General features: G+C 47.7%; 2 protein-coding genes across 2 annotated transcripts; both read right to left on the bottom strand.

The window, feature by feature from the left end:
- Positions 1 to 619: 619 nt before the first annotated feature.
- Positions 620 to 20,490, bottom strand: LOC122924101 (E3 ubiquitin-protein ligase TRIM7-like). Its single transcript, XM_044275026.1, has 5 exons — positions 20,338 to 20,490; positions 19,110 to 19,224; positions 17,851 to 17,929; positions 17,615 to 17,768; positions 620 to 1,696 (listed from the first exon to the last, which is right to left on the bottom strand). The coding sequence occupies exons 1-5, from the start codon at positions 20,488 to 20,490 to the stop codon at positions 620 to 622; spliced, it is 1,578 nt and encodes a 525-aa protein (XP_044130961.1).
- Positions 20,491 to 22,913: 2,423 nt separating this feature from the next.
- LOC122924106 (E3 ubiquitin/ISG15 ligase TRIM25-like) lies at positions 22,914 to 25,209 on the bottom strand. The gene has a single exon (XM_044275030.1). It carries the CDS (start codon positions 25,194 to 25,196, stop codon positions 23,619 to 23,621), a length of 1,578 nt encoding a protein of 525 aa, XP_044130965.1. The 5' UTR covers positions 25,197 to 25,209; the 3' UTR covers positions 22,914 to 23,618.
- Positions 25,210 to 25,374: the final 165 nt, after the last annotated feature.

The raw sequence follows: 25,374 nt of genomic DNA, 5'->3' as shown, positions 1-25,374 counted from the left end.
AATTTACTCCCGGAGAACCTCTTTGATAATAGTAATGGTTGTCCTAATATACGTCCCCTGTGCCCAATGGCCTTTGGATTGAAAGGTGGGATAAAAAGTTCCCTTGCAGCCACCACCGTCCAGTTATAGTGCGAGGAACAGGGTGTCCAGCAACACAGAGTATTTTAGGAACATAATTGACACTGCTGTATCATAATTACTGCTAGACATAGGTTTTTGGACAAATGTCCGATTTATTGATATTTAAATGAAACCGATCAAAGTATGTACAGAATCCAGACTTTATCCAATCACAGAGAGGGCACAGAACTGCACAAGAGCTGACAATCTAGAGCTCCACCCCATGATTGTACATGTTTCTGCTTATAATCTACATTTCTCAGCATCTTCCCGGCAGGATTATCCCGAGGGCTGGCTTTATACATTACCCGTCAGGTCATTGCCCTCCATTCTGCACAACTTTTACTTGGAGCGAACACATTTACAACGTAATAAACACCTACCAGTCTCTCTCTATATCCAAGAGTTTCCTGGATGGGCCACCTGGTTTAATACTTTAGGGCATTCCAGAATTATTCATACCCCAGTAGTAGGTTATTACATAGGCAATGCGCTCAAGTTATTTTATCTTCTTGCAACGTTTTATTCTCACCACACAATCTTTCTGGTCTTTATTTCCTCTCACCCAAAATGCAGCATGAAGAGGCTCGGTGAAGTTGGCGGTGAAGGTGTGGAGGTGTCTCACTAAGTCATCCCTCTCACTGAAGGACAACTGGCCGGCCTCATAATCTAGATCTATCCTCAGTCTGCGGCAGGAGCCATTCTGTGGTGATATTACTATCCTCTTACCGTCATGCCTCAAGAAGAACTTATTAATAAACCCCCATAAACCCCATGACTTACTATTGTCCCCAATGTCCGAGAGGTCCCCCTTCCTCTCTATGCTGGGATAACACATCCCGACCGCCCAACCTCCTGATTTACTCATCTCCACTTCCCAGAGATGGCGTCCTGATGAGAAACTCTTGATGCTCAAGACTTGAAAGCTCTGGAATCTCTGTGGTGTCTCTGGACGGTTCCAGTTTTCTTCTGACCAGGAGACGGTCTTTAAGTCCTCTGATACGTGCAGATAATTACCTGCCGTGTCTATGTCCAGCAGTAGGTCTGTATATTCCCGCCAGTCTTTGACTTCCTGTGCAACTTTCATTACATTAGATAAACCCTCATGCAGTGTCTGTGAGATGAGACTTTCATCCAGATCACCCATGACATATGGCTCTTTATCATACTCGTCCTCTTCCTCTTCATCTTCATTACAAAAGTCATTTCCTTTTGATTCCTGTATGACCATTACTGGATCAGAAACATTAAACAACTGTCCGACATGGTCCATCTTACTGTACAGCTCATCCTTCTTAATTTCCAAGTGTTTGATTAGGTTGAGTGTGAGAGACATTTGTTCTGCTTGTCTGGAGACCTCCTTCAGGACGTCGTTGAACAGAACATTCAACTGGTCCTTCATGTCTATATGCATGGTGTTCAGTCTTCTTGTTATACCTATTGCTTTTGCATTAATCTTTTTGTCATGCCACTTCAGACTCTGGATCTTCTCCTCAGCCCTTCCCCTCTTAGAAGACAATTTATCATAGATGTTTCTCAATGTCTTCTTCTTACTCTTGGCTGCTTCATCTAGTGACTGTAAGTCATGACCACGGAGCTCACAATCTTGCTTGCATAGCACACACAGACTGTCATGGTCTTACCTTCTTGCTGTTCTCCTTCGTTTGACATGTGCTGGCGGCCATCTTGGTTTCTGGGTTTCTTGTAGCCTCCCACCCTGCGGCTTCTCCTTCCCACTGGGAGGAGCTGGATGCCTAGCTCATATATATAGGAGGTCTGTGGCTTCAGTTCCTTGCTTGGTCCTCCTGTGTTCACATGCTTCTAAGACTGCAGCTGCTTCTGGTTCCTGATCCTGGCTTCGTCTGACTACCCTTCTGGTTCCTGATCCTGGCTTCGTCTGACTACCCTGCTGGTTCCTGATCCAGGCTTCGTCTGACTACCCTGCTGGTTCCTGATCCTGGCTTCGTCTGACTACCCTTCTGGTTCCTGACCTCTGGCTTCGCAAGACCCTGCTTCGGTTTAGCCATCCGTTTGGACTTTTGCCTCACAGCTTGATTTTCAATAAAGCCTTCTTATTTCCACTTATCTCTTGTTGTACGTCTGGTTCATGGTTCCATGACATTAGGACCAAGCCATGAATTCTGACGGTACAGGGCCATCCTTGCTACCTACGCTGGTTGCCAGACTTGATCAGCAGGATCACCTGTTGGGTCGGTTCGCTGTGGCGTTGCAAACCCTGCTTGAACGCACGGCTCATTTAGCTTCCATTGCCGATGGGTCGGTTGTCGCTCCTGGGCCCGCTCCTACTGCCGCTCCGGTTGTTGCGCCAGAGTCTACCCCGACACCTGTTGCTGCGCCTGCGGTGTTTCGGGGTATGACCGGTTCTGCCCCCCTTCCACAGCGCTTTGGGGGAGAGCCAACTCAGTGCCGAGGTTTCCTTAACCAGGTGGGCATCTATTTCGAGTTGCTGCCACATGCCTTTCCTACTGAGAGATCAAAGGTGGGCTTCTTGATCTCACTGCTCTCGGACAAGGCCTTGGCCTGGGCCAGCCCTTTATGGGAGAACAACAATCCGGTGGTTGCCGTGTTTTCCGGTTTTGTTGCTTCTCTTCGGAAGGTATTCGATGTGCCGGCTCGTGCTGCCTCTGCTGCGAAGCTCCTTATGTCCATCAGACAGGGTTCACGATCCGTAGCTGAATACGCCATTGAGTTTCGTACCCTGGCAGCAGAGGTGGGCTGGAATAATGAGGCTCTGGTCGCTGCTTTCTCTCATGGTCTCTCGGATGCCTTGAAGGATGAGGTTGCAGCTAAGGACCTACCAGTGGAGCTCGAGTCTCTTATTTCTTTCCTGATTTTGATTGACACCAGACTCAGGGAGAGACCTTCCTTTAAGGAGAGCCTGCGGAGGTCTTCTAACAGATTGGCGCCTACGTTTGTTGTCCCACCCGTGCCTCCCTCTCCTCCCACGCCTCCTGGGGATGACTTGTCTGGGGGTGAACCCATGCAGCTGGGGTTTGCTCGCCTGTCCGAGGGGGAGAGGGTACTCCGGAGACGCGAGGGCCGATGCATGTACTGTGGTCTCGGTGGGCATTTTCGGTTGGCATGCCCGAACCGTCCGGGAAACGCTCGCACCTGAGATCCTGTCGGGGGCAGATCTTGGGTGGAGTCTCCTCGTCCCCGGTTTCCCGTGTTGACAAACCACTGATTACTGTTGTCCTCTCCTGGGTCGGGGGCTCGGTGACGACCCAGGCGTTGGTGGACTCTGGTGCTGGTGGTTTGTTCATTGATAGAGTGTTCGTTGCCGCCAATTCCATTCCTCTGCAGCCTCGAGGTTCCCCACTGGCTCTTGAGGCGATAGACGGCAGACCCCTTCTGCCGCCACACGTGACTCAGGAGACCCTTCCAGTGGGGATGCCCATTGGTGCCGTTCACAGAGAATCGGTCTGTCTCCAGGTTATTTCGTCTCCACACTACTCGGTGGTCTTGGGGTACCCCTGGCTCCAGAAGCATAATCCGACTTTCGATTGGAGATCGGCCGAGATCCTCTCGTGGTCACCGCAGTGTGGGGCTAGTTGCATCCATGGGCCTGTCAAGTTGCTGTGTACTTCCTCGGACTCTCTGTTGCCTCCTGAATACGAGGAGTACCGGGATGTATTCGATAAGGTGCGTGCGGTTGCCCTACCTCCGCACCGCCCATACGATTGTGCCATAGAGTTACAATCTGGTGCCGTTCCTCCTCATGGCAAAGTCTATCCACTGTCGGTAGCGGAGAATGAGGCCATGGAGGAGTACGTGAGGGAGGCGCTTTCACGCGGACACATTCGCAAATCCTCGTCCCCGGCAGGGGCTGGATTTTTCTTTGTGAAAAAGAAGGGCGGTGAGTTGAGGCCTTGCATCGACTACAGGGGTCTCAATCGCATCACGATCAAGAACGCTTACCCGATACCCTTGATTTCCGAGCTGTTCGATCGCCTCAAAGGGGCCACGGTCTTTACCAAACTCGACCTGAGGGCGGCATATAACCTGGTAAGGATCAAGGCGGGCGATGAATGGAAGACCGCGTTTAACACCAGGACCGGTCATTATGAATCCTTGGTTATGCCCTTTGGGTTGTGCAATGCGCCCGCAGTCTTCCAGGAATTCATCAACGATGTTTTCCGTGACCTGTTGCAGCAGTGTGTGGTGGTCTATTTGGATGACATCTTGGTATATTCTGAATCCATGGAGGCCCACATTCTGGATGTCAGACGAGTGTTGCAACGGTTACGAGAGAACAAGCTGTTCGGTAAGCTTGAGAAATGCGAATTTCACCGATCCCAGGTAACCTTCTTAGGTTACATCATTTCCGCTGAGGGGTTCTCCATGGATCCTGAGAAGGTTTCGGCTGTATTACAGTGGCCCCAGCCCAGTGGTCTTCGTGCCCTGCAGCGCTTTTTGGGTTTCGCCAATTATTATCGGAAGTTCATCAGGGACTTTTCCATGCTAGCCAAGCCTCTCACGGATCTGACCAGGAAGGGCAGTAATCCCCAGGTCTGGCCGCTCGAGGCCATCCGAGCTTTTGAGGCTCTAAAGTCTGCCTTTGTGTCGGCTCCGATTCTGTCGCATCCCAACCCTGGGTTGCCTTTTGTCCTCGAGGTGGACGCGTCTGAGACGGGAGTAGGCGCCCTTCTGTCTCAGCGTAGAACACCAGAGGGTCCTCTGCTTCCTTGTGGGTTTTACTCCCGGAAACTGTCTTCCGCGGAGTGCAACTATCAGATTGGTGACAGGGAGTTATTGGCCATCGTGCAGGCCCTTAAAGAATGGAGGCACTTGCTCGAGGGCTCGGTGGTTCCGGTTCTCATCCTGACGGACCACAAGAATCTGACCTGAGGCCAAGAGATTGACACCACGTCAGGCCAGATGGGCTCTGTTCTTGTCACGTTTTAATTACGTGGTCTCCTACCTACCCGGTTCCAAGAACATCAGAGCGGATGCCTTATCACGGCAGTACTCCGAGCTGTCCGGGGAGGAGTCGATTCCGACTTCGGTCATACCTCCGAATCAGATCCTGGCCGCCATTCGTACCAGCCTGACCTCTCCCCTGGGTGAGCAGATTTTGGCGGCTCAATCTGGTGCTCCCTCTGGGAGACCCAACGGCAGATGTTTTGTGCCTGAGGAGTTGCGCACTCGGTTGTTGCGAACCTACCATAACTCCAAGGCCGCGGGGCATCCTGGAAAGAATCAGCTGTCCTGGGCTGTTTCACGTCTGTTCTGGTGGCCTTCTCTACGTTCCGACATCGCCGCATATGTAGCGGCATGCTCCGTTTGTGCCCAGAGTAAGTCCCCTCGGCACCTTCCGTTGGGCCTTTTGCAACCCATAGCCACCGGGGAGCGTCCATGGTCACACCTGGGGATGGATTTCATTGTGGACCTCCCTGCATCCCGAGGCCATACGGTCATTCTCATGATTGTGGATCGGTTTTCCAAAATGTGCCACTGTGTTCCTCTCAAGAAGTTACCCTCTGCACAAGAGTTGGCCTCGATTTTTGCCAGGGAGGTCTTCCGGTTGCACGGTTTGCCCAAGGAGATTGTGTCGGATCGGGGGAGTCAGTTTGTGTCCAGGTTCTGGCGCGCCTTTTGCTCCCAGTTGGGGATTCATCTCTCTTTCTCCTCGGCCTACCACCCTCAGTCCAATGGGGCCGCAGAACGATCCAATCAGGCCTTGGAGCAATTCCTTCGTTGCTATGTCTCCGATCACCAAGACAATTGGGTTGACCTCCTGCCTTGGGCTGAGTTTGCCAGGAACACGGCGGTGAACTCTTCCTCTGGGACGTCTCCCTTCATGGCCAATTATGGGTTCCAACCTGCCGTGTTACCGGAGGTATTCTCTCCCCAGGATATTCCGGCTGTGGAGGATCACCTTTCCGTCCTACGTGCTTCTTGGGTACAGATCCAGAGGTCCCTTGAGGTCTCTGCGCAGCGCCAGAGACTCCAGGCTGATCGCAGACGAGCGCCCGCTCCTTCCTACCAGGTCGGAGACCGCGTATGGTTGTCCACCCGCAACCTCACCCACTCCCAAGCTGGCGCCTCGCTTTGTTGGTCCCTTCCGAGTGCTTCGCAGGGTAAACCCGGTAGCCTATGCCCTTGCGCTTCCTCCTGGCATGCGGATCTCCAACGTGTTTCATGTCTCCCTGTTGAAGCCACTGGTGTGTAATCGTTTCACTTCCTCGGTTCCTCGGCCTCGTCCGGTCCAAGTGGGCAATCGTGAGGAGTATGAGGTGAGCAATATCCTGGACTCACGCCTGGTCCGCGGTCGGGTGCAGTTTTTGGTCCATTGGCGTGGTTATGGTCCAGAGGAGCGTTCCTGGGTTCCCTCCGCAGATGTCCATGCTCCTGCCTTGCTCCGAGCCTTCCACGCACGCTTCCCTCAGAAACCGTTCTTTACTCCGCGGAGGAGGGGCCCTTGAGGGGGAGGTACTGTCATGGTCTTACCTTCTTGCTGTTCTCCTTCGTTTGACATGTGCTGGCGGCCATCTTGGTTTCTGGGTTTCTTGTAGCCTCCCACCCTGCGGCTTCTCCTTCCCACTGGGAGGAGCTGGATGCCTAGCTCATATATATAGGAGGTCTGTGGCTTCAGTTCCTTGCTTGGTCCTCCTGTGTTCACATGCTTCTAAGACTGCAGCTGCTTCTGGTTCCTGATCCTGGCTTCGTCTGACTACCCTTCTGGTTCCTGATCCTGGCTTCGTCTGACTACCCTGCTGGTTCCTGATCCAGGCTTCGTCTGACTACCCTGCTGGTTCCTGATCCTGGCTTCGTCTGACTACCCTTCTGGTTCCTGACCTCTGGCTTCGCAAGACCCTGCTTCGGTTTAGCCATCCGTTTGGACTTTTGCCTCACAGCTTGATTTTCAATAAAGCCTTCTTATTTCCACTTATCTCTTGTTGTACGTCTGGTTCATGGTTCCATGACACAGACAAGCAGAGTCCACAGAGCAGAAATACTCTAGGGGCTTCTTGTGGACAGAGCATCGTTTGTGCTCTGGGAATGTTGTGGGCTCAGAGAAGACATGTTTTGATGACTTGCTGTGGAATCTTAGATGGCGGTCACAAAGAAAAGCTTTGCAGTATTGGCAGCAAATAACAGCACATACTTCATCTGGAAGACAGAAGGCACAGACATTGGCTTCCGCTGGTGGTAAAGATTGAAAACGTTGGGCTATGTTGCTCAGGACTGAATTCTTCATCAGTGCAGGACGATCTGGTAGATGTTTTCTACAGTTGGGGCAGCTGTAGACCCTGATTTCCTCCTGAGAATTCAGCACAGGATCAATACACTCCTGGCAGAAGTTGTGTCCACACATAAGGGTGACTGGGTCTTTAAAGATGCTAAGGCAGAGGGAGCAATTCAGTTCTTCTCTCAGATCAGCAGCTGCCATCTCGGAGTATAAGGGGAAACAAGCTGAAGAAGTGTATATACAATATATGGTATGTAGTCCTCACTGAGATGACGTTAGTGAAATTTGCATAGTCTGAGAACTTTGATGCTGTTACAAGGAAACTTTACAATGTGATATTACTGATAATTCACTTCTCTGTCACAACCAGACAGCTGAGAAGCTCTGACAGAGGCCTTTCAGAACCTCCTCCTTGAATTTCTGTGTTGTGGTATTCAGCTCCTCCTCTCGTCAGCCTCTCTCAGCTGTCATGTCTTAATTGCTTCCCTTTAAATGCCTCCCCAGAATGCTTTTCTGGGCGGCTTATATTTCTTCCTGGAGTGTGTGTGCACGCTGATCTGTCCTCCTGTTTGCTTCAAAGCTAAGTGTACTTTTATATGTTAATATCTGTTTGCTGGATCTCAGATGACCCTGACTCCCTCTGTGTCTTGTGTAGGGAGCCGGTGGTCGTGTCCCCTCACTATAGTAGGGTGCTCAGGGCTTTATAGTCAAGGTTCGTGGATATGCAAACCTCCACCATTAGGATCTTTGCATAGGCTGAGCAGCCAGGGAAAGTGCCAGGTCTTCTGCAGGGGTCTCCCTTGGTTCCTTAGTTTTTGGATCCAGCGAGTCGTTTATACATGTTGCTTTGCCTTGTTACCTGTACACATTCCGTGACATTATAAGCCGCCAAAACCGTCTTAAGCATGGATCCGGTTTCACTTTTGGCTGAACGCTTCCAGGGTCTTTCATTGGAGGTAGCTGACCTCCGTAAGACTTTGTCTCAGCTTCAAGTGACCGGTTCAGCTTGCGTTCATGGAGCTTGTTCTGAGCCTAAGATCTCGCTCCCGGATACGTTCTCCGGGGGTAGTGAGAATTTTGTGCGTTTTAGAGAGGCTTGCAAACTCCATTTTCGCCTTCTTCCCCATTCTTCTGGTGATGAGGAACGGAGGGTGGGGATCATTATATCGCTGCTCAGGGGTAACGCTCAGTCCTGGGCCTTTTCGCTGCCGGAGGGGGCACGGCCCCTCCGTTCAGTGGATGAATTCTTTTTAGCCCTGGGTCAGATATATGATGATCCGGATCGTATTGCTCTGGCGGAGTCTAGACTACGTCTCCTATGCCAGGGTAAACAATCCGCAGAAATATACTGCTCAGAATTTCGGAGTTGGGCAGCTGATACTGGTTGGAATGATGCTGCACTCCGAAGTCAATTTTGCCATGGTCTTTCAGAGGGATTGAAAGATGCATTTGCCTTTCATGAAAGGCCTATTTCTTTGGACTCTGCTATGTCTCAGGCCGTTCGTATTGACAGGCGTCTTAGAGAGAGAGGAGAGATCTCTCTTTCCTGTCATACTCGGTCCCAGGACTGTGCAGCGGTCCCATTCTCTGCGCAGGGGTCTCAGTCGCTGTCAGCCCCTTCTGAGCAGGAGCCCATACAGCTGGGGTTGATTGCTTCTGACAATAGAAGATTCAGCCCGCATGAGAGGGTTTGTTTTTGTTGTGGAGGTATTAATCATTTGGCAAATATTTGTCCCTCTAGGAGATTCAGGCAGTTCTCTGGGTATAATAAAGAAACAAAGAGGAAAAAATCTTTGAAAAATGTTCCGTCTGTTACTATTGGCAGGATTGAGGCGGAAATTGAAGATTTTCCGTTTGCTTCTAGTTCCCGTTTTGTCCTGCCGGCTAGGGTGGCGCTAGAGAGCAAGAACATTTTTTGTGAGATTTTTGTGGATAGTGGAGCAGCGGTTAATCTCATTGATAATCACTTTGCGATAACTCATGGTTTCCAGGTGTGCGCTTTGAGAAAGGATATTCCTGTGTTTTCTATCGATTCCGCTCCACTTTCTCAGAAGTCATTAAAGGGCATAGTTCACAATATCCGTTTAATTGTGAGTGATGCTCATGTTGAGGATGTGTCATGTTTCGTCCTTAGCGGTTTGCCGACTCCTCTAGTGTTGGGGCTACCCTGGCTCACTAAACATAACCCCACCATTGATTGGCAAGCAAGGCAAATAAATGGTTGGAGTGACTTTTGCAGAGAGAATTGCCTCACGACATCTGTTTCTGAGGTTGCTACTAAGACTGTACCATCTTTTCTCTCTGAATTTTCGGATGTCTTCTCTGAGAGTGGAGTTCAGGATTTGCCCCCGCACAGGGAGTACGATTGCCCTATTAATCTCATCCCAGACGCCAAGCTGCCTAAATCTCGTTTATACAATCTTTCCCAACCTGAGAGGATCGCTATGCGTACTTATATCTCTGAGAGTCTGAGAAAGGGACACATACGACCCTCAAAGTCACCTGTTGCCGCTGGTTTTTTCTTTGTTAAGAAAAAAGATGGTTCTTTAAGACCTTGTCTGGATTTCAGGGAGCTGAACAGTATCACAATTCGTGACCCTTATCCGCTTCCTCTGATCCCGGACCTGTTTAACCAGGTTGTTGGGGCTAAAGTCTTTTCCAAATTAGATTTAAGAGGGGCATACAACCTGGTCAGGGTCAGAGAAGGGGACGAATGGAAGACGGCCTTCAATACCCCTGAGGGCCATTTTGAGAATTTGGTTATGCCTTTTGGGTTGATGAATGCCCCAGCCGTTTTTCAGCATTTCGTGAACAGCATTTTTTATCATTTGATGGGAAAATTTGTATTGGTGTATTTGGATGACATTTTGATTTTTTCTCCCGATTTCAAAACTCATAAGGAACATTTACGTCAGGTCTTGCTCATCCTGCGGGAGAATAAATTATATGCGAAACTGGAAAAATGTGTGTTTGCGGTTCCAGAAATTCAATTTCTGGGGTTTCTTCTCTCCGCTTCTGGTTTTCGCATGGACCCCGAGAAGGTCCGCGCTGTGCTTGAGTGGGAGCTTCCTGAGAATCAAAAGGCGCTGATGCGTTTTTTGGGCTTTGCCAATTATTACAGGAAGTTCATTTTGAATTATTCTTCTATTGTTAAACCACTCACTGATATGACCAGAAAGGGGGTAGATTTTTCTTCTTGGTCAGTAGAGGCGCGTAAGGCCTTTTCTGATATCAAGGAGAGTTTTGCTTCCGCTCCCATCTTGGTGCAACCTGATGTTTCATTACCCTTCATAGTTGAGGTTGATGCTTCTGAGGTGGGTGTGGGGGCGGTCTTGTCTCAGGGTTCCTCTCCTGCCAATTGGCGACCGTGTGCCTTTTTCTCAAGAAAACTCTCCTCCGCAGAGAGAAATTACGATGTGGGAGATAGGGAATTGTTGGCCATCAAGTTGGCTTTTGAGGAATGGCGCCATTGGCTAGAGGGGGCCAGACACCCTATTACCGTATTTACTGACCATAAAAATCTGGCCTACTTGGAGTCAGCCAAGCGTCTGAACCCGAGACAGGCCAGATGGTCGTTGTTCTTTTCTAGGTTTAATTTTGTTGTCACGTTCCGCCCTGGAGTTAAGAATGTGAAGGCAGATGCCCTGTCACGTTGTTTTCCGGGAGGCGGGAATTTTGAAGACCCGGGTCCCATTTTGGCTGAAGGTGTGGTGGTCTCTGCTCTTTTTCCTGAATTGGAGGCAGAGGTGCAGGCAGCCCAGTCAGAGGCTCCTGATCTTTGTCCTCCTGGGAGGTTGTTTGTGCCTCTCGCTTTAAGACACAAGATTTTTAAAGAACACCACGATACGGTCCTTGCTGGGCACCCGGGGGTAAGAGCCACACTGGATCTCATCGCTCGGAGATTCTGGTGGCCTGCGCTTCGTAAGTCGGTTGAGGGTTTTGTGGCAGCCTGCGAGACTTGCGCTCGTGCCAAGGTCCCTCATTCACGGCCATCAGGTCCTCTCCTTCCCTTACCCATTCCTTCCCGTCCTTGGACACATCTGTCCATGGACTTTATCACGGACCTGCCTCGTTCCTCGGGGAAGACTGTGATTCTGGTGGTGGTGGACCGTTTTAGCAAAATGGTGCATTTCATCCCTTTTCCTGGTTTGCCCAATGCTAAGACGCTGGCGCAGGCATTTGTTGATCACATTGTCAAGTTGCACGGTATTCCTTCAGACATAGTCTCTGATAGGGGCACGCAGTTTGTTTCCAGATTCTGGAAGGCTTTCTGTTCTCGCTTGGGGGTTCGGTTGTCATTCTCTTCTGCTTTCCACCCGCAGTCGAATGGCCAGACAGAGCGCGTCAATCAGAATCTGGAGACATATCTGCGTTGTTTTGTGGCGGAGAATCAAGAGGATTGGTGTTCTTTTTTGTCCCTTGCTGAGTTTGCTTTAAATAACCGTCGTCAGGAGTCCTCTGATAAGTCACCATTTTTTGGTGCATATGGGTTTCATCCACAGTTTGGGACTTTCTCGGGAGAGGGGTCTTCTGGTTTACCTGATGAGGACAGATTCTCCTCGTCTTTGTCATCTATTTGGCAAAAGATTCAAGATAATCTAAAGAGCATGAGTGAGAGATATAAGCGTGTGGCTGATAAGAGACGTGTGCTTGGTCCGGACCTGAATGTTGGTGATCTGGTGTGGTTGTCTACCAAGAATATCAAATTGAAGGTTCCCTCCTGGAAGTTGGGTCCTAGGTTTATTGGGCCTTACAAAATCCTGTCTGTCATCAATCCTGTTGCATACCGTCTTGATCTTCCTCAGACTTGGAAGATCCATAATGTTTTTCATAAGTCCTTATTGAAACCTTATGTTCAACCCATTGTACCCTCGCCTTTGCCTCCTCCTCCGATTATGGTTGATGGGAATCTTGAATTTCAGGTCTCTAGGATTGTGGATTCTCGTCTTGTCCGCGGTTCTCTTCAGTACCTTGTTCAGTGGGAGGGGTATGGTCCTGAGGAGAGGATGTGGGTCCCAGTGACGGACATTAAGGCCTCTCGTCTCATCAGGGCATTCCATAGGTCCCATCCTGAGAAGGTGGGCTCTGAGTGTCCGGAGTCCACTCGTAGAGGGAGGGGTACTGTCACAACCAGACAGCTGAGAAGCTCTGACAGAGGCCTTTCAGAACCTCCTCCTTGAATTTCTGTGTTGTGGTATTCAGCTCCTCCTCTCGTCAGCCTCTCTCAGCTGTCATGTCTTAATTGCTTCCCTTTAAATGCCTCCCCAGAATGCTTTTCTGGGCGGCTTATATTTCTTCCTGGAGTGTGTGTGCACGCTGATCTGTCCTCCTGTTTGCTTCAAAGCTAAGTGTACTTTTATATGTTAATATCTATTTGCTGGATCTCAGATGACCCTGACTCCCTCTGTGTCTTGTGTAGGGAGCCGGTGGTCGTGTCCCCTCACTATAGTAGGGTGCTCAGGGCTTTATAGTCAAGGTTCGTGGATATGCAAACCTCCACCATTAGGATCTTTGCATAGGCTGAGCAGCCAGGGAAAGTGCCAGGTCTTCTGCAGGGGTCTCCCTTGGTTCCTTAGTTTTTGGATCCAGCGAGTCGTTTATACATGTTGCTTTGCCTTGTTACCTGTACACATTCCGTGACATTCTCTTCCTGACCAAGGGTGTAAAAACAGATGGAGAACTCCTGGCCCATCATATTTGGTTAAAGTATAACTGTCATATTTTTATTATTTGCTAGTTTATTAGAGCTAGGCATGTATACCTGAGTTAGTCTGTCAATGATTGCCAAAAGATCTGTAATTGCCTTATAATAACAGCTTTCATTAATGTCCTCTGTCCATTTTCACTGCTCCCTTAAAAGACCGTTGCTCTGGCTTGTCTGTCTTCCTTTTAGTATAAACAGAAGACAGAGGGGCAGCCCCTCCACACCGCATACCTGCATTAGGCTTCAGAGTGAGGAGGCGTGTCTCTCTGTAAGCCAATCTAATTGGCTGGCAGGGAGCTGCTGGCTACAGCAAGTGTGCATGGGAAATGACGGAAAGCAGTTTTGGCCTCAGAGAACTGGCAGAGGAGCCATATTGTAAATGTCGGTTAAACAGCCGTAACTAGGGAAACAGTGATTTGTGAAGAAACTAAAGATTGCTTTATGCATAATGCTGCTGCAACATATGCTAAAATTGATTTTGCTTATGAAAACATTACCGTTACACTTTAAATAAGGTCCTAAATTTAGGGGCTGTGTCATGATTTGGCTGTGTTAGTCTCTCTGCCCAGCCATTCCAGGCCTTGCAATGGTGCTGCAAGAGATCAGGAGCAGCGCAACCTCTCGCTGGTATTCCTATTGGAGAGACGGGAGGCAAAGCCAATCAGAGCTCTGTCATGGCGTCCAGAGATCTAGGTCGGGGATTTAAGTCATGCACTGATGGTGTCCTGGCTCCTGTTCTTCCATGAACAGCAAGATGATCCAAGGCTTGAGACTTGAGGGTTTGTGACCCAGTAGTGATGCGAGGACTCATAGACTAAAGGAAAGCAGCATTCCTCATGTGGGTTGAGTGGCTGATTTTATATAAGGGGCTGGTTTTCCCACCACCGGATAGAAGGGCTTATGCCAAAGATGTGGACAAGACCTCAGTCAAGGTCTGTTATATCCACAGCAGAGAAGGATTGCTGAATCCTCCACTGATCATGAGAGCACCATTCAAACTTTGGGTGTAGGACCCTTGATCTCATGACCTGAGAGGATCCCAGGGGCTGGATCCCCTCAGATCTAACAGTTATTCAGTGGATAGGGGATAATGTATACTAACTGGAATACCCTTTTAAGAATATTTTCTCCCTTGATAACAGCTGAAGAGGAGCCAAACTTCAACCATAGGGACCATAGTAACTGACCACTTCAAGTCTAATAGAACATAGGTTTCCGTTTGGTAAGTAAAAGCAGTTGATAGATGTCACCAAAGTGGATGACACTGGGGAGTCTCTCATTGGACTTGGTGGGCAACATATGGGATCTGTAATACAGTCCTGATCAAAAGTTTAAGACCACTTGAAAAATTGCAAAAAATCATATTTTACATTGTTGGATCTTAACAAGGTTCCAAGTGGAGCTTCAACATGCAACAAGAAGAAATGGGAGTGAGACGGGACATTTTTTGAGCATTCAATTAGTTGAAAATAACGATTAAACTGAAACAGGCTGTTTTTCAGCTGATCCAAATTTTAGGACCACATGCCTTTAAAAGGCCAAATCTGTGCAAAGATGTAGATTTATTGTAATTCTCTGTCAGGTAGTCACACGTTGTGATGGCAAAGACAAAAAAAACTCTCCCTTTTTGAACGTGGTCGGGTTGTTGAACTGCATAAGCAGAGTCTCTCACAGCGCACCATCGCTGCTGAGGTGGACGCAGGAAGACAGTCATTTGGAATTTCTTAAATGATCCTGAGGGTTATGGAAAAAAAAAGGCAAGTGGAAGACCCAAAATGTCCAGATGTTGCAGAGAGCATTCCTCATGACTGAGGGCCCTCGTCTGTGTGGTAACGACTGGGTTTTTCAACAGGACAACGCTACAGTACACAATGCCCGCAGGACAAGGGACTTCTTCCAGGAGAAAAACATGACTCCTTTGGCCCATCCTGCGTGTTCCCCTGATCTAAAGCCAATTGAGAACCTTTGGGGATGGATGGCAAGGGAAGTTTGCAAAAATGGACAACAGTTCCAGACAGTAGATGGCCTTCGTGCAGCCGTCTTCACCACTTGGAGAAATGTTCCCACTCGCCTCATGGAAACGCTTGCATCAAGCATGCCGAAACAAATTTTGGAAGAGATAAACAATAACGGCGGAGCTACTCATTACCGAGTTCATGTTTGGAAGTTGGATTTCTGTTTTGTGGGGGTTTAGTTTTTTTTTTTGAGGTGTGGTCCTAAACTTTTGATCAGCTGAAAAACAGCCTGTTTCAGTTTATTTATTGTTTGCATTAAATTGAAAGCTCAAAAAATGTTTAGTCTCCCTCCCATTTCTTCCTGTTGTATGTTGAAGCTCTACTTGGAACCTTGTTAAGATCCAGCCATGCTAAATAGGATTATTTTGCCATTTTTCAAGTGGTCTTAAATTTTTGATCAGGACTGTATGTTCTCATTAAGGGTACTTTCACACTTGCGTTGTTTGATTCCGGCAGGCAGTTCCGTTGCCTGAACTGACTGCCTGATCAGGCAAACTGTATGCAAACGGATGTCATTTTTTCTGACTGATCAGGCATTTTTCTGACTGATCAGGATCCTGATCAGTCAGAAAAATGCCTGATCAGTCAGAAAAATGCATTGCAATACCGGATCCGTTTTTCCGGTGTCATCAGGCAAAACGGATCCGTTTTTTTTTTTTTTTTTCATTTTTAAAGGTCTGCGCATGCGCAGACCGGAAGGACGGATCCGGCATTCCGGTATTTTGAATGCCGGATCCGGCACTAATACATTCCTATGGAAAAAAATGCCGGATCCGGCATTCAGGCAAGTCTTCAGTTTTTTTCGCCGGAGATAAAACCGTAGCATGCTACGGTTTTCTCTTTTGCCTGATCAGTCAAAACGACGGAACTGAAGACATCCTGATGCAAACTGAACGGATTACTCTCCATTCAGAATGCATGGGGATATGCCTGATCAGTTCTTTTCCGGTATAGAGCCCCTGTGACGGAACTCTATGCCGGAAAAGAAAAACGCAAGTGTGAAAGTACCCTTAATGATGGTTCCAAACATCATTATAAATGAAGGACAAACCTGTTCTACAGGGAAAGACAGCAGCTGGTTGGAGAGATGGCATCCACATCCAGAATTTGAAGAATGTAGATCAGGGATGGGCAAACTCGGCTCTCCAGCTGTTGTAAAACTACAAATCCCACAATTCCCAGTCTGCCTACAGCAGGGCATGATGGGATTTGTAGTTTTAAAACAGCTGGAGGGCTGAGTTTGTCCATCCCTGGTGTAGATTGTAGAGGAACTGTATGCTCACAGATAAGCTATACTGGGTTCAGGCTCAAAGGTCATAGGTTCTACCCACAGCTACAGGAAAAACTCAACTCAACTCCTACCTATCCACAACATTTAACGCCCCAATATACATTAGAGCATTGTTTGCCGAACCTGCTGAGAATGGCGGGTTCACCCAACAATTTAATGTGTGGGTGACTCTCCACCAACAGGTGATATTGGAGGTGAGAAGGATCTGTCAAAATTAATATTTTCACCCAATGTGTTTGTCCTTCTGGGAGAAATGTCACCACCAGAAATGTCTAAAACAGCTTTCTCTCCTCTCCCCATTGGAAAATACATATTTAACCGGGCTGGGAGGGAGTCGGGGAAGAGAGTTGTCAGCAAAAAGATCGTTCCACTGACAGCTATTGAATGTGTATAGCAGCCCTCAGTCCCCAGCAGCTCAGTTGTAGGACTCTTGGAATTTCTTTGGTATAGCGGGCACATTTTGGAAAGTCCATAGCACAGTGGAAATAAATAAATTCATTGTCACCACTTGTCCTTCACCAGCATCAGGTTGGAGAATACTAGTGGTTAAAGGTGTTCTTAAGGGAACAATTTAAAATGGCCTCTAGCAACCTGTACTAGAATATGAGCAGAGATGTCCTGGGTGGTCAGGGGGTGAGGCTTCACTACGCTCTGGCACTTGCATACACAACATATTGGTGAGCGTTGCTGTCAGGCTGCTCAGCCATGATGGTGTATCATAGGCAGGATTGCATTATTATTGTCTATTGTAAAGCAGCATAGTGTGTAGTGAGGCCCCAACCCCTATCCACCATAGGCAGATCTGCAAGTGGAGGCAACTGATCCTTCTCACAATCTAGGACAGGTTGCTAGCGGTAATTTTAAATAATTCCGGGAGAACCTCTTTGATAATAGTAATGATTGCCCTAATAGACATCCCTTGTGGGATAAAAAGTTCCCTTGCAGCCACCACCGTCCAGTTATAGTGTGAGGAACAGGGTGTCCAGTAGCCCAGAGTATTTTAGCAACATCATTGACACTGCTGTATCTGACCATAATTACATTACTGCTAGACATAGGTTTTTGGACAAATGTCTGATTTAGGATAGATCTATCCTTAGTCTGTGGCAGGAGCCGTTCTGTGGTGATACTACCATCTGTTTACCGTCATGCCTCAAGAAGAACTTATTAATAACCCTGCTTAAACCCCAGGACTTACTATTGGCCTCAATGAGCGAGAGGTCCCCCTTCCGCTCTATGCTAGGATAACACATCCTGACCGACCAACCTACTGATTTACTCATCTCCACCTCCCAGTCTGGACGGTTCCAGTTTTCTTCTGACCAGGAGACGGTCTTCAGGTCCTCCGATACATGTAGATAATTACCTGCCGTGTCTATGTCCAGCAGTAGGTCTTTATATTCCTTCCCGCCAGTCTTTGATTTCCTGTGCAACTTTCATCAGATTAGATAAACCCTCATGCAGTGTCTGTGAGATCAGACTCTGATCTAGATCACCTATGACATACGGCTCTTTATCATACTCGTCATCTTCCTCTTTATCTTCATTACAAAAATAATTTCCTTTTGATTCCTGTATGACCATTACTGGATCAGAAACATTAAACAACTGTCCGACATTGTCACGGCCATGACCGTGACTCCTCAACCGCATGCGGTTACCTGCGGTTTGTTTTTGGTGTTCAATCACAGGTGAGGGCCGCTGGTGTGAGGCCTCACTTGTGCTTGCCGCGGGGAACCTCTTGTATGAGTTGGTTTCTGCAGAGCAGCCTGAGCGGTGCTGGGCAGCTTGCTGCATGGCATGCGGTTGCACCTAGCAACCTTTCTGTTAGGTGTGTGTGTGTGTACACTTGGTTTTATGTGTGATGTGCACTGACCCTTCCCTTCACTGTGGTTGTCCGTGGCAACGCTTGGTCGTTGTTGTACATGTGGTGGCAGTGTCCCGGCCTTCGGGCTGACTCCCAGGACATGAGTGCCACCCATGTCGTTGCCTGCGGCAACAGCCACAGTGTGTGTTAGTGAGTTGGACACTTTCCCTTTTATGTGTGTTTCCCTTCTCTGGTGCTGGAAGGGTTAACTCCCTTCCCAGTGTGTGTGTGTCACTGGGTGTGTCCGACTGTGGGGTGTGGCTTCTTGGCCTATAAAGTCTCACTGTAAGCACAGGTCTGAGGTTGCTTCAGCCATGCTTTGCTGGAGCAGCCTCCTGTGTTTTTCACCTGCCAGTGAGAGCCACCCCTGTGGTCATAACCATTATGTCACATTTATGTTTATGTCCAGTTATGTGTGATGTCTATTTGATGTTTCCTTGTGATTTTGTGCAGCTATGGATCTGGGTCCCTGTGTGCGGATGCGTTGTGTACTCCACCTTGCCAGCACAGGGATCCAGTCAGCAAGGCTGTGGCAGGTAGGTGGAACTCCTTGTTCACCTGCCATATCCATAGAGCTGTTTATGTTCCCTCTTTTCCAGCAGCTTGGCCATTGAGACTCCTGCTCCTTCCGTGCCTAGGAGGAGTAGGTTGTCTTACCCTGACTCCTAGCTAGGGACCGGACAGAGGGTAAGTCAGGGCTCCTAGGTTCCTGCTCATGGGTCCTCCTACCTTTAAGGTCAGCCCATGCAGATAGGAGTTAGGGTCAGGTTAGGGACGCTGTAGGAGGTTACCTGCTCCCTAATCCTGTTGTCCTGGCCGAGCAGCCATAGCATCATCTGGCATCGCACGGCTGAGGATTTTCCCCCATCCTCAGCAGTGACAGACATGGTCCATCTTACTGTACAGCTCATCCTTCTCAATTTCCAAGTGTTTAATTAGGTCCAAGAGTGTGAGAGACATTTGTTCTGCTTGTCTGGAGACCTCGCTCAGGGTGGCGTTGAACAGAACATTCAACTGTTAGTAATAAAGAATACTGAAGGTCAAGAGGTCTATAGTCGTGGCCCAGTGTATTATGACTCAGAGGTGTCTATAATTATAATTATTGCGCTGAGTGTACCTATATTATAGTTATTTTAAAACATACCTTTTATTTTGTCGATATTTAGAATATAAAGACACTTGTATTAAAACAATGCTTGTGTTGCACTGCTTTCTTAGGGGAGTGTCAGGCGTGACAAAGAGATTCCGATTTTTTTCAGGCAGCGGTTTTTAGAACAGGGGTCGCTTTCAAACAAATATTCAGTTGGGTTGCTCTGCCTGAGTTCTATCCCTACATATACTAGTCGTGATGAGTGGGGAGAACCCTATCTTGCTGTATTCCGGGCACCCGCCCTTATAAGGGCGACCCACAACCGCTGGAACCTCGGATCTATCGCTGTTTCACCCTGACAACTGAATTCCCTCTAGACTGTCCGACGCGTTTCACCAATGGAAGCAGTGGTTCTTCAGGGACAAGGAAAGAACAAAAGCGCCTAGTGCAGTGGCAGCGCTCCCGCACGCATATCAAGGCAGTGGCCCAACATTCAACTGTTCCTTCATGTCTATATGCATGGTATTCAGTCTTCTGGTGATACCTATTGCTTTTGCATTAATCTTTTTGTCATGTCACTTCAGACTCTGGATCTTCTCCTCAGCCGTTCCCCTCTTAGAAGACACATTATCATAGATGCTTCCGAATGTCTTCTTTTTACTCTTGGCCGCATCATCTAAGTCATGACCACTGAGCTCACAATCATGCTTGCATAACACACACAGACATGCAGAGTCCACAGAGCAGAAATACTCTAGGGCAGGGGGGATGCTCAACCTGCGCCCCTTCAGCTGTTGCAAAACTACAACTCCCTAATAGCTGTAGGCTGTCCAGGCATGTTGGCAGTTGTAGTTTTGCAACAGCCGGAGGGCCACAGGTTGGGCATCCCTGCTCTAGGGGCTTCTTGTGGACAGCATCGCATGTTCTCTGGGAATGATATGGGCTCAAGAAGACATGTTTTGGTGACATGTTGTGGAATCTTAGATTAGTTCACAAAGAAAAGCTTGGCAGTTTTCTCAGCAAATAACAGCACATACTTCATCTGTAAGACAGAAGGCACAGACATTGGCTTCCGCTGGTGTTGAAGATTGGAAACGTTGGGCTATGTTGCTCAGGGTTGAGTTCTTCCTCAGGATGTGCAGGACGTTCTGGTAGATGTTCTCTACAGTTGGGGCAGCTGTAGACCCCATTTTCCTCCTGAGAATCCAGCACAGGATCAATACACTCCTGGCAGAAGTTGTGTCCACACCTAAGAGTGACTGGGTCTTTATAGATGCTCAGGCAGAGGGAGAAATTCAGTTCTTCTCTCAGATCAGCAGCTTCTGTCTTAGAGTATAATGGGAAACAAGCTGAAGAAGTGTATGTACAATACTACGATATGTAGTCCTCACTGAGATGACGTTAGTGATGTTTGCATGGTTGTAGAGTCTGAGAAATTTGTTGCGGTTACAAGGAAACTTTACAATGTGAGATTACTGATAATTCACTTCTCTTCCTGACCAAGGGTGTGAAGAGAGATGGTGAACTCCTTGTTTGGTTAAATTAGGTCCTGAATTTTGGGGCTGTGTCATGAACTTACCTAACCATGATTTGGCGATGTCAGTCTCTCTGCCCAGCAGCCACTGTTCCAGGCCTTGCAATGGTGCTGCAAGAGATCAGGAGCAGCGCAACCTCTAGCTGGTATTCCTATTGGAAAGCCAAGCCAATCAGGGCCCTGTCATGGCGTCCAGAGAGCTAGGTAGGGGATTTAAATCAGGCACTGATGGTGTCCTGGCTCCTGTTCTTCCATGAAGAGTGAGATGATCCAAGGCTTCATACTTGAGGCTTTGCGGCCCAGAAGTGATGTGAGGACTCAGACGTAGGGGGAGCAGCGTTCCTCATGTGGCTCGAGTGACTGATTGATTTTATATAAAGGGCAGTTTTTCCCACCACCAGATAAATGGGCTTATGCCAAAGATGTGGACAGGACCCCAGTCCACAACCTGTCTTCTCCATTCACCTGTGACCTAATCTCCTGATATTTCCTCATATCTCTGACCTGGCCTCTCCATACATGTCTGAGCTAATCTTCTAATACCTCTCCACATGAAATCTCCAGTCCACAACCCAGGGGCGTAGCGATAGGGGGTGGGGGAGACCGTTGGCTCCCTGCTTCACCCTTCTGCTGGGTTCCGGTACTCCCACGTAAGCCACACATCGCGTTTCCGTCTGTGGGGGAGAAGCGGTGAAAGCCCAGGAACCAGCCTCCTGCACAGTCACTGGTGCGTTGTGGTGTGTGGGGGCGCGTCCTGTTGCTGGATGTGCCGATCATCCGGGAAGCAGCTAAGTATTTGTGTTATTTTTTTTTTTTCACAAGGTGGGCATAGCTACAGTGAAGGGGCACAAAGGTGGGCATTAGTACTGTGTATCATTAACCCTATAGTGTGTTGTTCAGGGGTGGGAGTGATTTTTGTTCAGTTGCAACCAAGTGATCCACCAACCCCCGACCAACTAGGCCTCCCCCCAAGAGTGAAAGAGACAAGCAATGCATAGCACAACACAACCAGTGGTTTACCTCCCATGGAAGCAGACCACGTGACTGCTATGGGGCCCAGCACTGAACTCCTTCTTCTGTTCCTGACATGAAAACACTTATTTTTCATCACCCCTAGAGATTTTACAGCTTCCATTGCTGTAACTGTATAAATTGTTAGGCACTGAGCTCCCCCTAGTGGTGGCTTCACTGCTATAATTCACTTTATGGAGCAGCAGACATAGAGCTGTACGTGGAGGTTTATCAATGTATTTATGCTAGTTCTGGTTCAGAATGAGCACAATATTTATGAAGCACCTATTCTACTTTTTCCAACAATGTTGGACTTTATCAAGTCGTTTAAGGTGGAGGAGGCAGAGGGTGCCTTTTTTTAATTAAAATTTCTTCTGTTATACGACACTCATGTACGGAGAAATGTGCTGGAGCGGGGAAGTTTTGCTCTGGGGTCTTATAAGATTTGTGTGCACCCCTAAGCACAAGAACTTACCGGAAAGGACATTATATGCACTGCGAATTGCTTTAGTTTGTTATTAAAATGTCAGTGCACCAGCCTTAGGTGCCCCCTTTACAGCCTGTACTAGTCACAGATGCCCCCACTATACCTTGGCCCATTCACAGGAGCTCCTGGTGTAGCCGACCATAGGTCAGGTGTGGTACAAAGCCTTTAGGTTTTAAGAATGGTGGCAATGAAACATTGTGGGTGTCTGAAATAATGATCTACTAGACAATACAAATCAGTCACCCATCAGATCACGATGGACTTGGAGGCCATCCACGGTGTAGATCCAGATCACTATCCACGTCAATGTCCAAATATAAGCAAGATTGATTGGAATAAACTTGGTTGTGGACATCAATATTGAATCCATGCAATATCTCTATTATAACGCAGAACAACCCTGCACTGAGGTCTCTAGGAGGAACCAAATGGAAGATGATCCAACATGAACCATCTTCAGGGCAGCAATCAGGCATTTGGCAGCCATATATGCTTGATATGTTCCACTGAGGCAACCATCATATTAGTCTTAATATGACAAAGATAAATAATACTGAGATGAAGAAGAACCAAGGAGAACATACAACAGATGAAGACATTTAATGTCTAGATTACAGAGGAAGTTTCTGTATTGCATCAAAGTTCATTTGAAAGAGAAATGTCTGATTAGCGCCACCTTTTGGAAGTGGCTCCCTATGAGTCAAAGCCTAACCTTTTGTTTAGCAAGCCATGGAACATAATGGGAAAATAGCTAAGCCAAATATCCATCCTCAGCTATTTCAGGGTGCTTGAAGATGCATATTTGGCTTGGCTATTTTTCCTCGGCATGTTCCAAGGCTTGATAAAAAGTCAGACTTTGACTCCTAGGGAGCTACTTCCAAAAAGGTGACACTAGTGAGATGGTTCTCCTCCTTGGAGATACCAGTAAACCCCTCTTTCCTCCCCCAAATGAAGTTAATTTGAAAAATAAAGGGTTGAAGATCATGTGACCCCAGAGCAAGTCATGGATGTTGTGCGATCTATGAATGTGGTTTGAAGTACTGATAGGGCTCCAAAGTAATAACTCTCCCGTAGGCCATGGGTAGATGGCAAAATATTATGCCATCTGTGGTGGAGCCAGTAGATTTCCCATAAATATTGATAGGGAACAATTTTAATTTAAGAACAACCAATATGACTTTGAAGCACCATATGAATAAACCAAACCTACAAAACCTGCATGATGGTCACAGGAGATCTTCAAAATAAGAGGCCCCTTATATTATCACAAGAGTCAAATTTTTTACCTAGGTTTTCAGTTTTACCCAGATGTCCGTTGATGACCCATCCCAGCCTACCCATAGTGCAGCATGGAGGGGCTCGGTGAAGGTAGCAGTGAAGGTATACAAGTGTCTGATGGGGTCACCAAGCTCATAAAACAACAACTTGCCAGCCTCATAGTCCAGGTACACTCTTATCTTATTACAGGACATTCTTGAAGGTAGCTGGATCACTTTGCCATCATGTGACACTGAATATGCACAAAACCAGCACAAACTCCATGACTTCTGGTTATTCCCAATCCATGAGCGGTCTCCTGTTCTTTCTATACTGGGGTAACTCATCCCAATCATCCACCACCCAAAGTTGCTGGTTTCTACATCCCAGTAGTGTTTACCTGAGGAGAAGCTTCTGGTGCTTAGAACCTGGTTATACTGGAACCTCTCAGATGTTTTGGGGAGATTCTGGGCAATATTTGAGCAGGATACCCTTTTGAAGTCATGTGAAATGTGGACATGTTTACCGGCCGTGTTCACATCTAGGAATAGCTCAGCCGGTTTCATGGTATAGAACCATATGTTGGCACTTGTCATAATGTGAGATAAGCCTGTGTGTAACAATTCTGAGATCAGACCGATATCCAGATCACCTGCATCATAGACTATTTTATTGTAGCTCTCTCCTTCCTCCTTCTCGCTCTCCTTGGTACAACAGAAGTCACCTTGCTCGGACTCTTCTTCTTGTATGACTCTTACTGTATCAGTCACTTGACTCAACTCCTCAGCGTAACACATTTTACTGTACAACTCATCCATTTTTATTTCCAGCCGCTCGATCAAATTGGAGACCAAGACTGACAGCCTATCCCCCTGTTTGGCAACCTCCTTGAGGACTTGGTTTTCTAGGTCATCCAGTTGTTTCCTGAGGTCGCCAAACAGAGCCATTACCTTCTCTGCACCTGCAGATATTTTCTTGGTCACTTCTGTGTGATACTGCTTCAAATGTTGGACTCTTTCCTCCGTTTCTTTTCTACTTAAAGTAAGAGTCCTATAAATGGTCCTCAAAGTCTCTCTCTTTTTCTTGAAGGCTCCATCCAACAACTCCACTTGATGTCCTCTATGTTCTCCAACCTGGTAACAGGTAATGCAGGTAGGGACTGAGTCCTGAAAGCAGTAGTACTCCAAGAACTTGTTGTGGACTGGACATTTTGTGATGGGCTCCACCAGCATGTGCTCCACTGAATGGTTATGTTTCTTTAAGTGCTTTTCACACATGGAGGTTTTACACTGAAGACAAGACTTCACAGCAGCTACGGGCAGGTCACAATATGTACAGTAGATACACCCCACCACGAGGTTTGGCTTAACAGACATGAAGTGCTGAGCTATGTTACTCAGGGTAGTGTTCTTCCGCAGCATGGGACGTTCCATAAATTCCTCCCGGCAGTCTGGGCAGGTGTAGACTCCAGATCCATCCTGGGTGTCCAGCACGTCTTTAATACACTTCTGGCAGAAGTTGTGGCCACATCTGAGGGTGACGGGATCAATATAGATGCTTAGGCAGATGGAGCAGTTTAGCTCCTCTCTCAGATCAGCAGTTGACATGTCTGACGGTCAGAGCGGGAAATGAAACCTAACAGTACAGACCGTTATCTGATTAGCTCTTAAAGGGCCAGACCCATTTTTTAAACATATTCTGTATATTCTTAAACATTGCAATTTATTGTCAATTATTTTTGACAATAATTTTCTAAAACATTAAATGCTTTTTTTTTTTTAAAGT

Source organism: Bufo gargarizans, unplaced genomic scaffold, assembly GCF_014858855.1.
Source record: "Bufo gargarizans isolate SCDJY-AF-19 unplaced genomic scaffold, ASM1485885v1 original_scaffold_813_pilon, whole genome shotgun sequence".
In the NCBI taxonomy this organism is placed as follows: Eukaryota; Metazoa; Chordata; class Amphibia; order Anura; family Bufonidae; genus Bufo; species Bufo gargarizans.
Note: the sequence above shows the minus strand (reverse complement) of the source record. Positions and strands in the feature narration are given on the sequence as shown.

Excerpts from the sequence above, each read along its gene's own strand:
- LOC122924101 (XM_044275026.1), bottom strand. The coding sequence starts at position 20,490 with ATGGGGTCTACAGCTGCCCCAACTGTAGAGAACATCTACCAGAACGTC. Across the intron at positions 17,930-19,109 it reads TGAGAAGGATGAGCTGTACA|TAATGGTCATACAGGAATCA; the intron begins GTAAGATGGACC and ends TTTCTGATCCAG. Across the intron at positions 1,697-17,614 it reads AGGTGGAGATGAGTAAATCA|TCACTAGATGAAGCAGCCAA; the intron begins GTAGGTTGGTCG and ends CATGACTTACAG.
- LOC122924106 (XM_044275030.1), bottom strand. The coding sequence starts at position 25,196 with ATGTCAACTGCTGATCTGAGAGAGGAGCTAAACTGCTCCATCTGCCTA.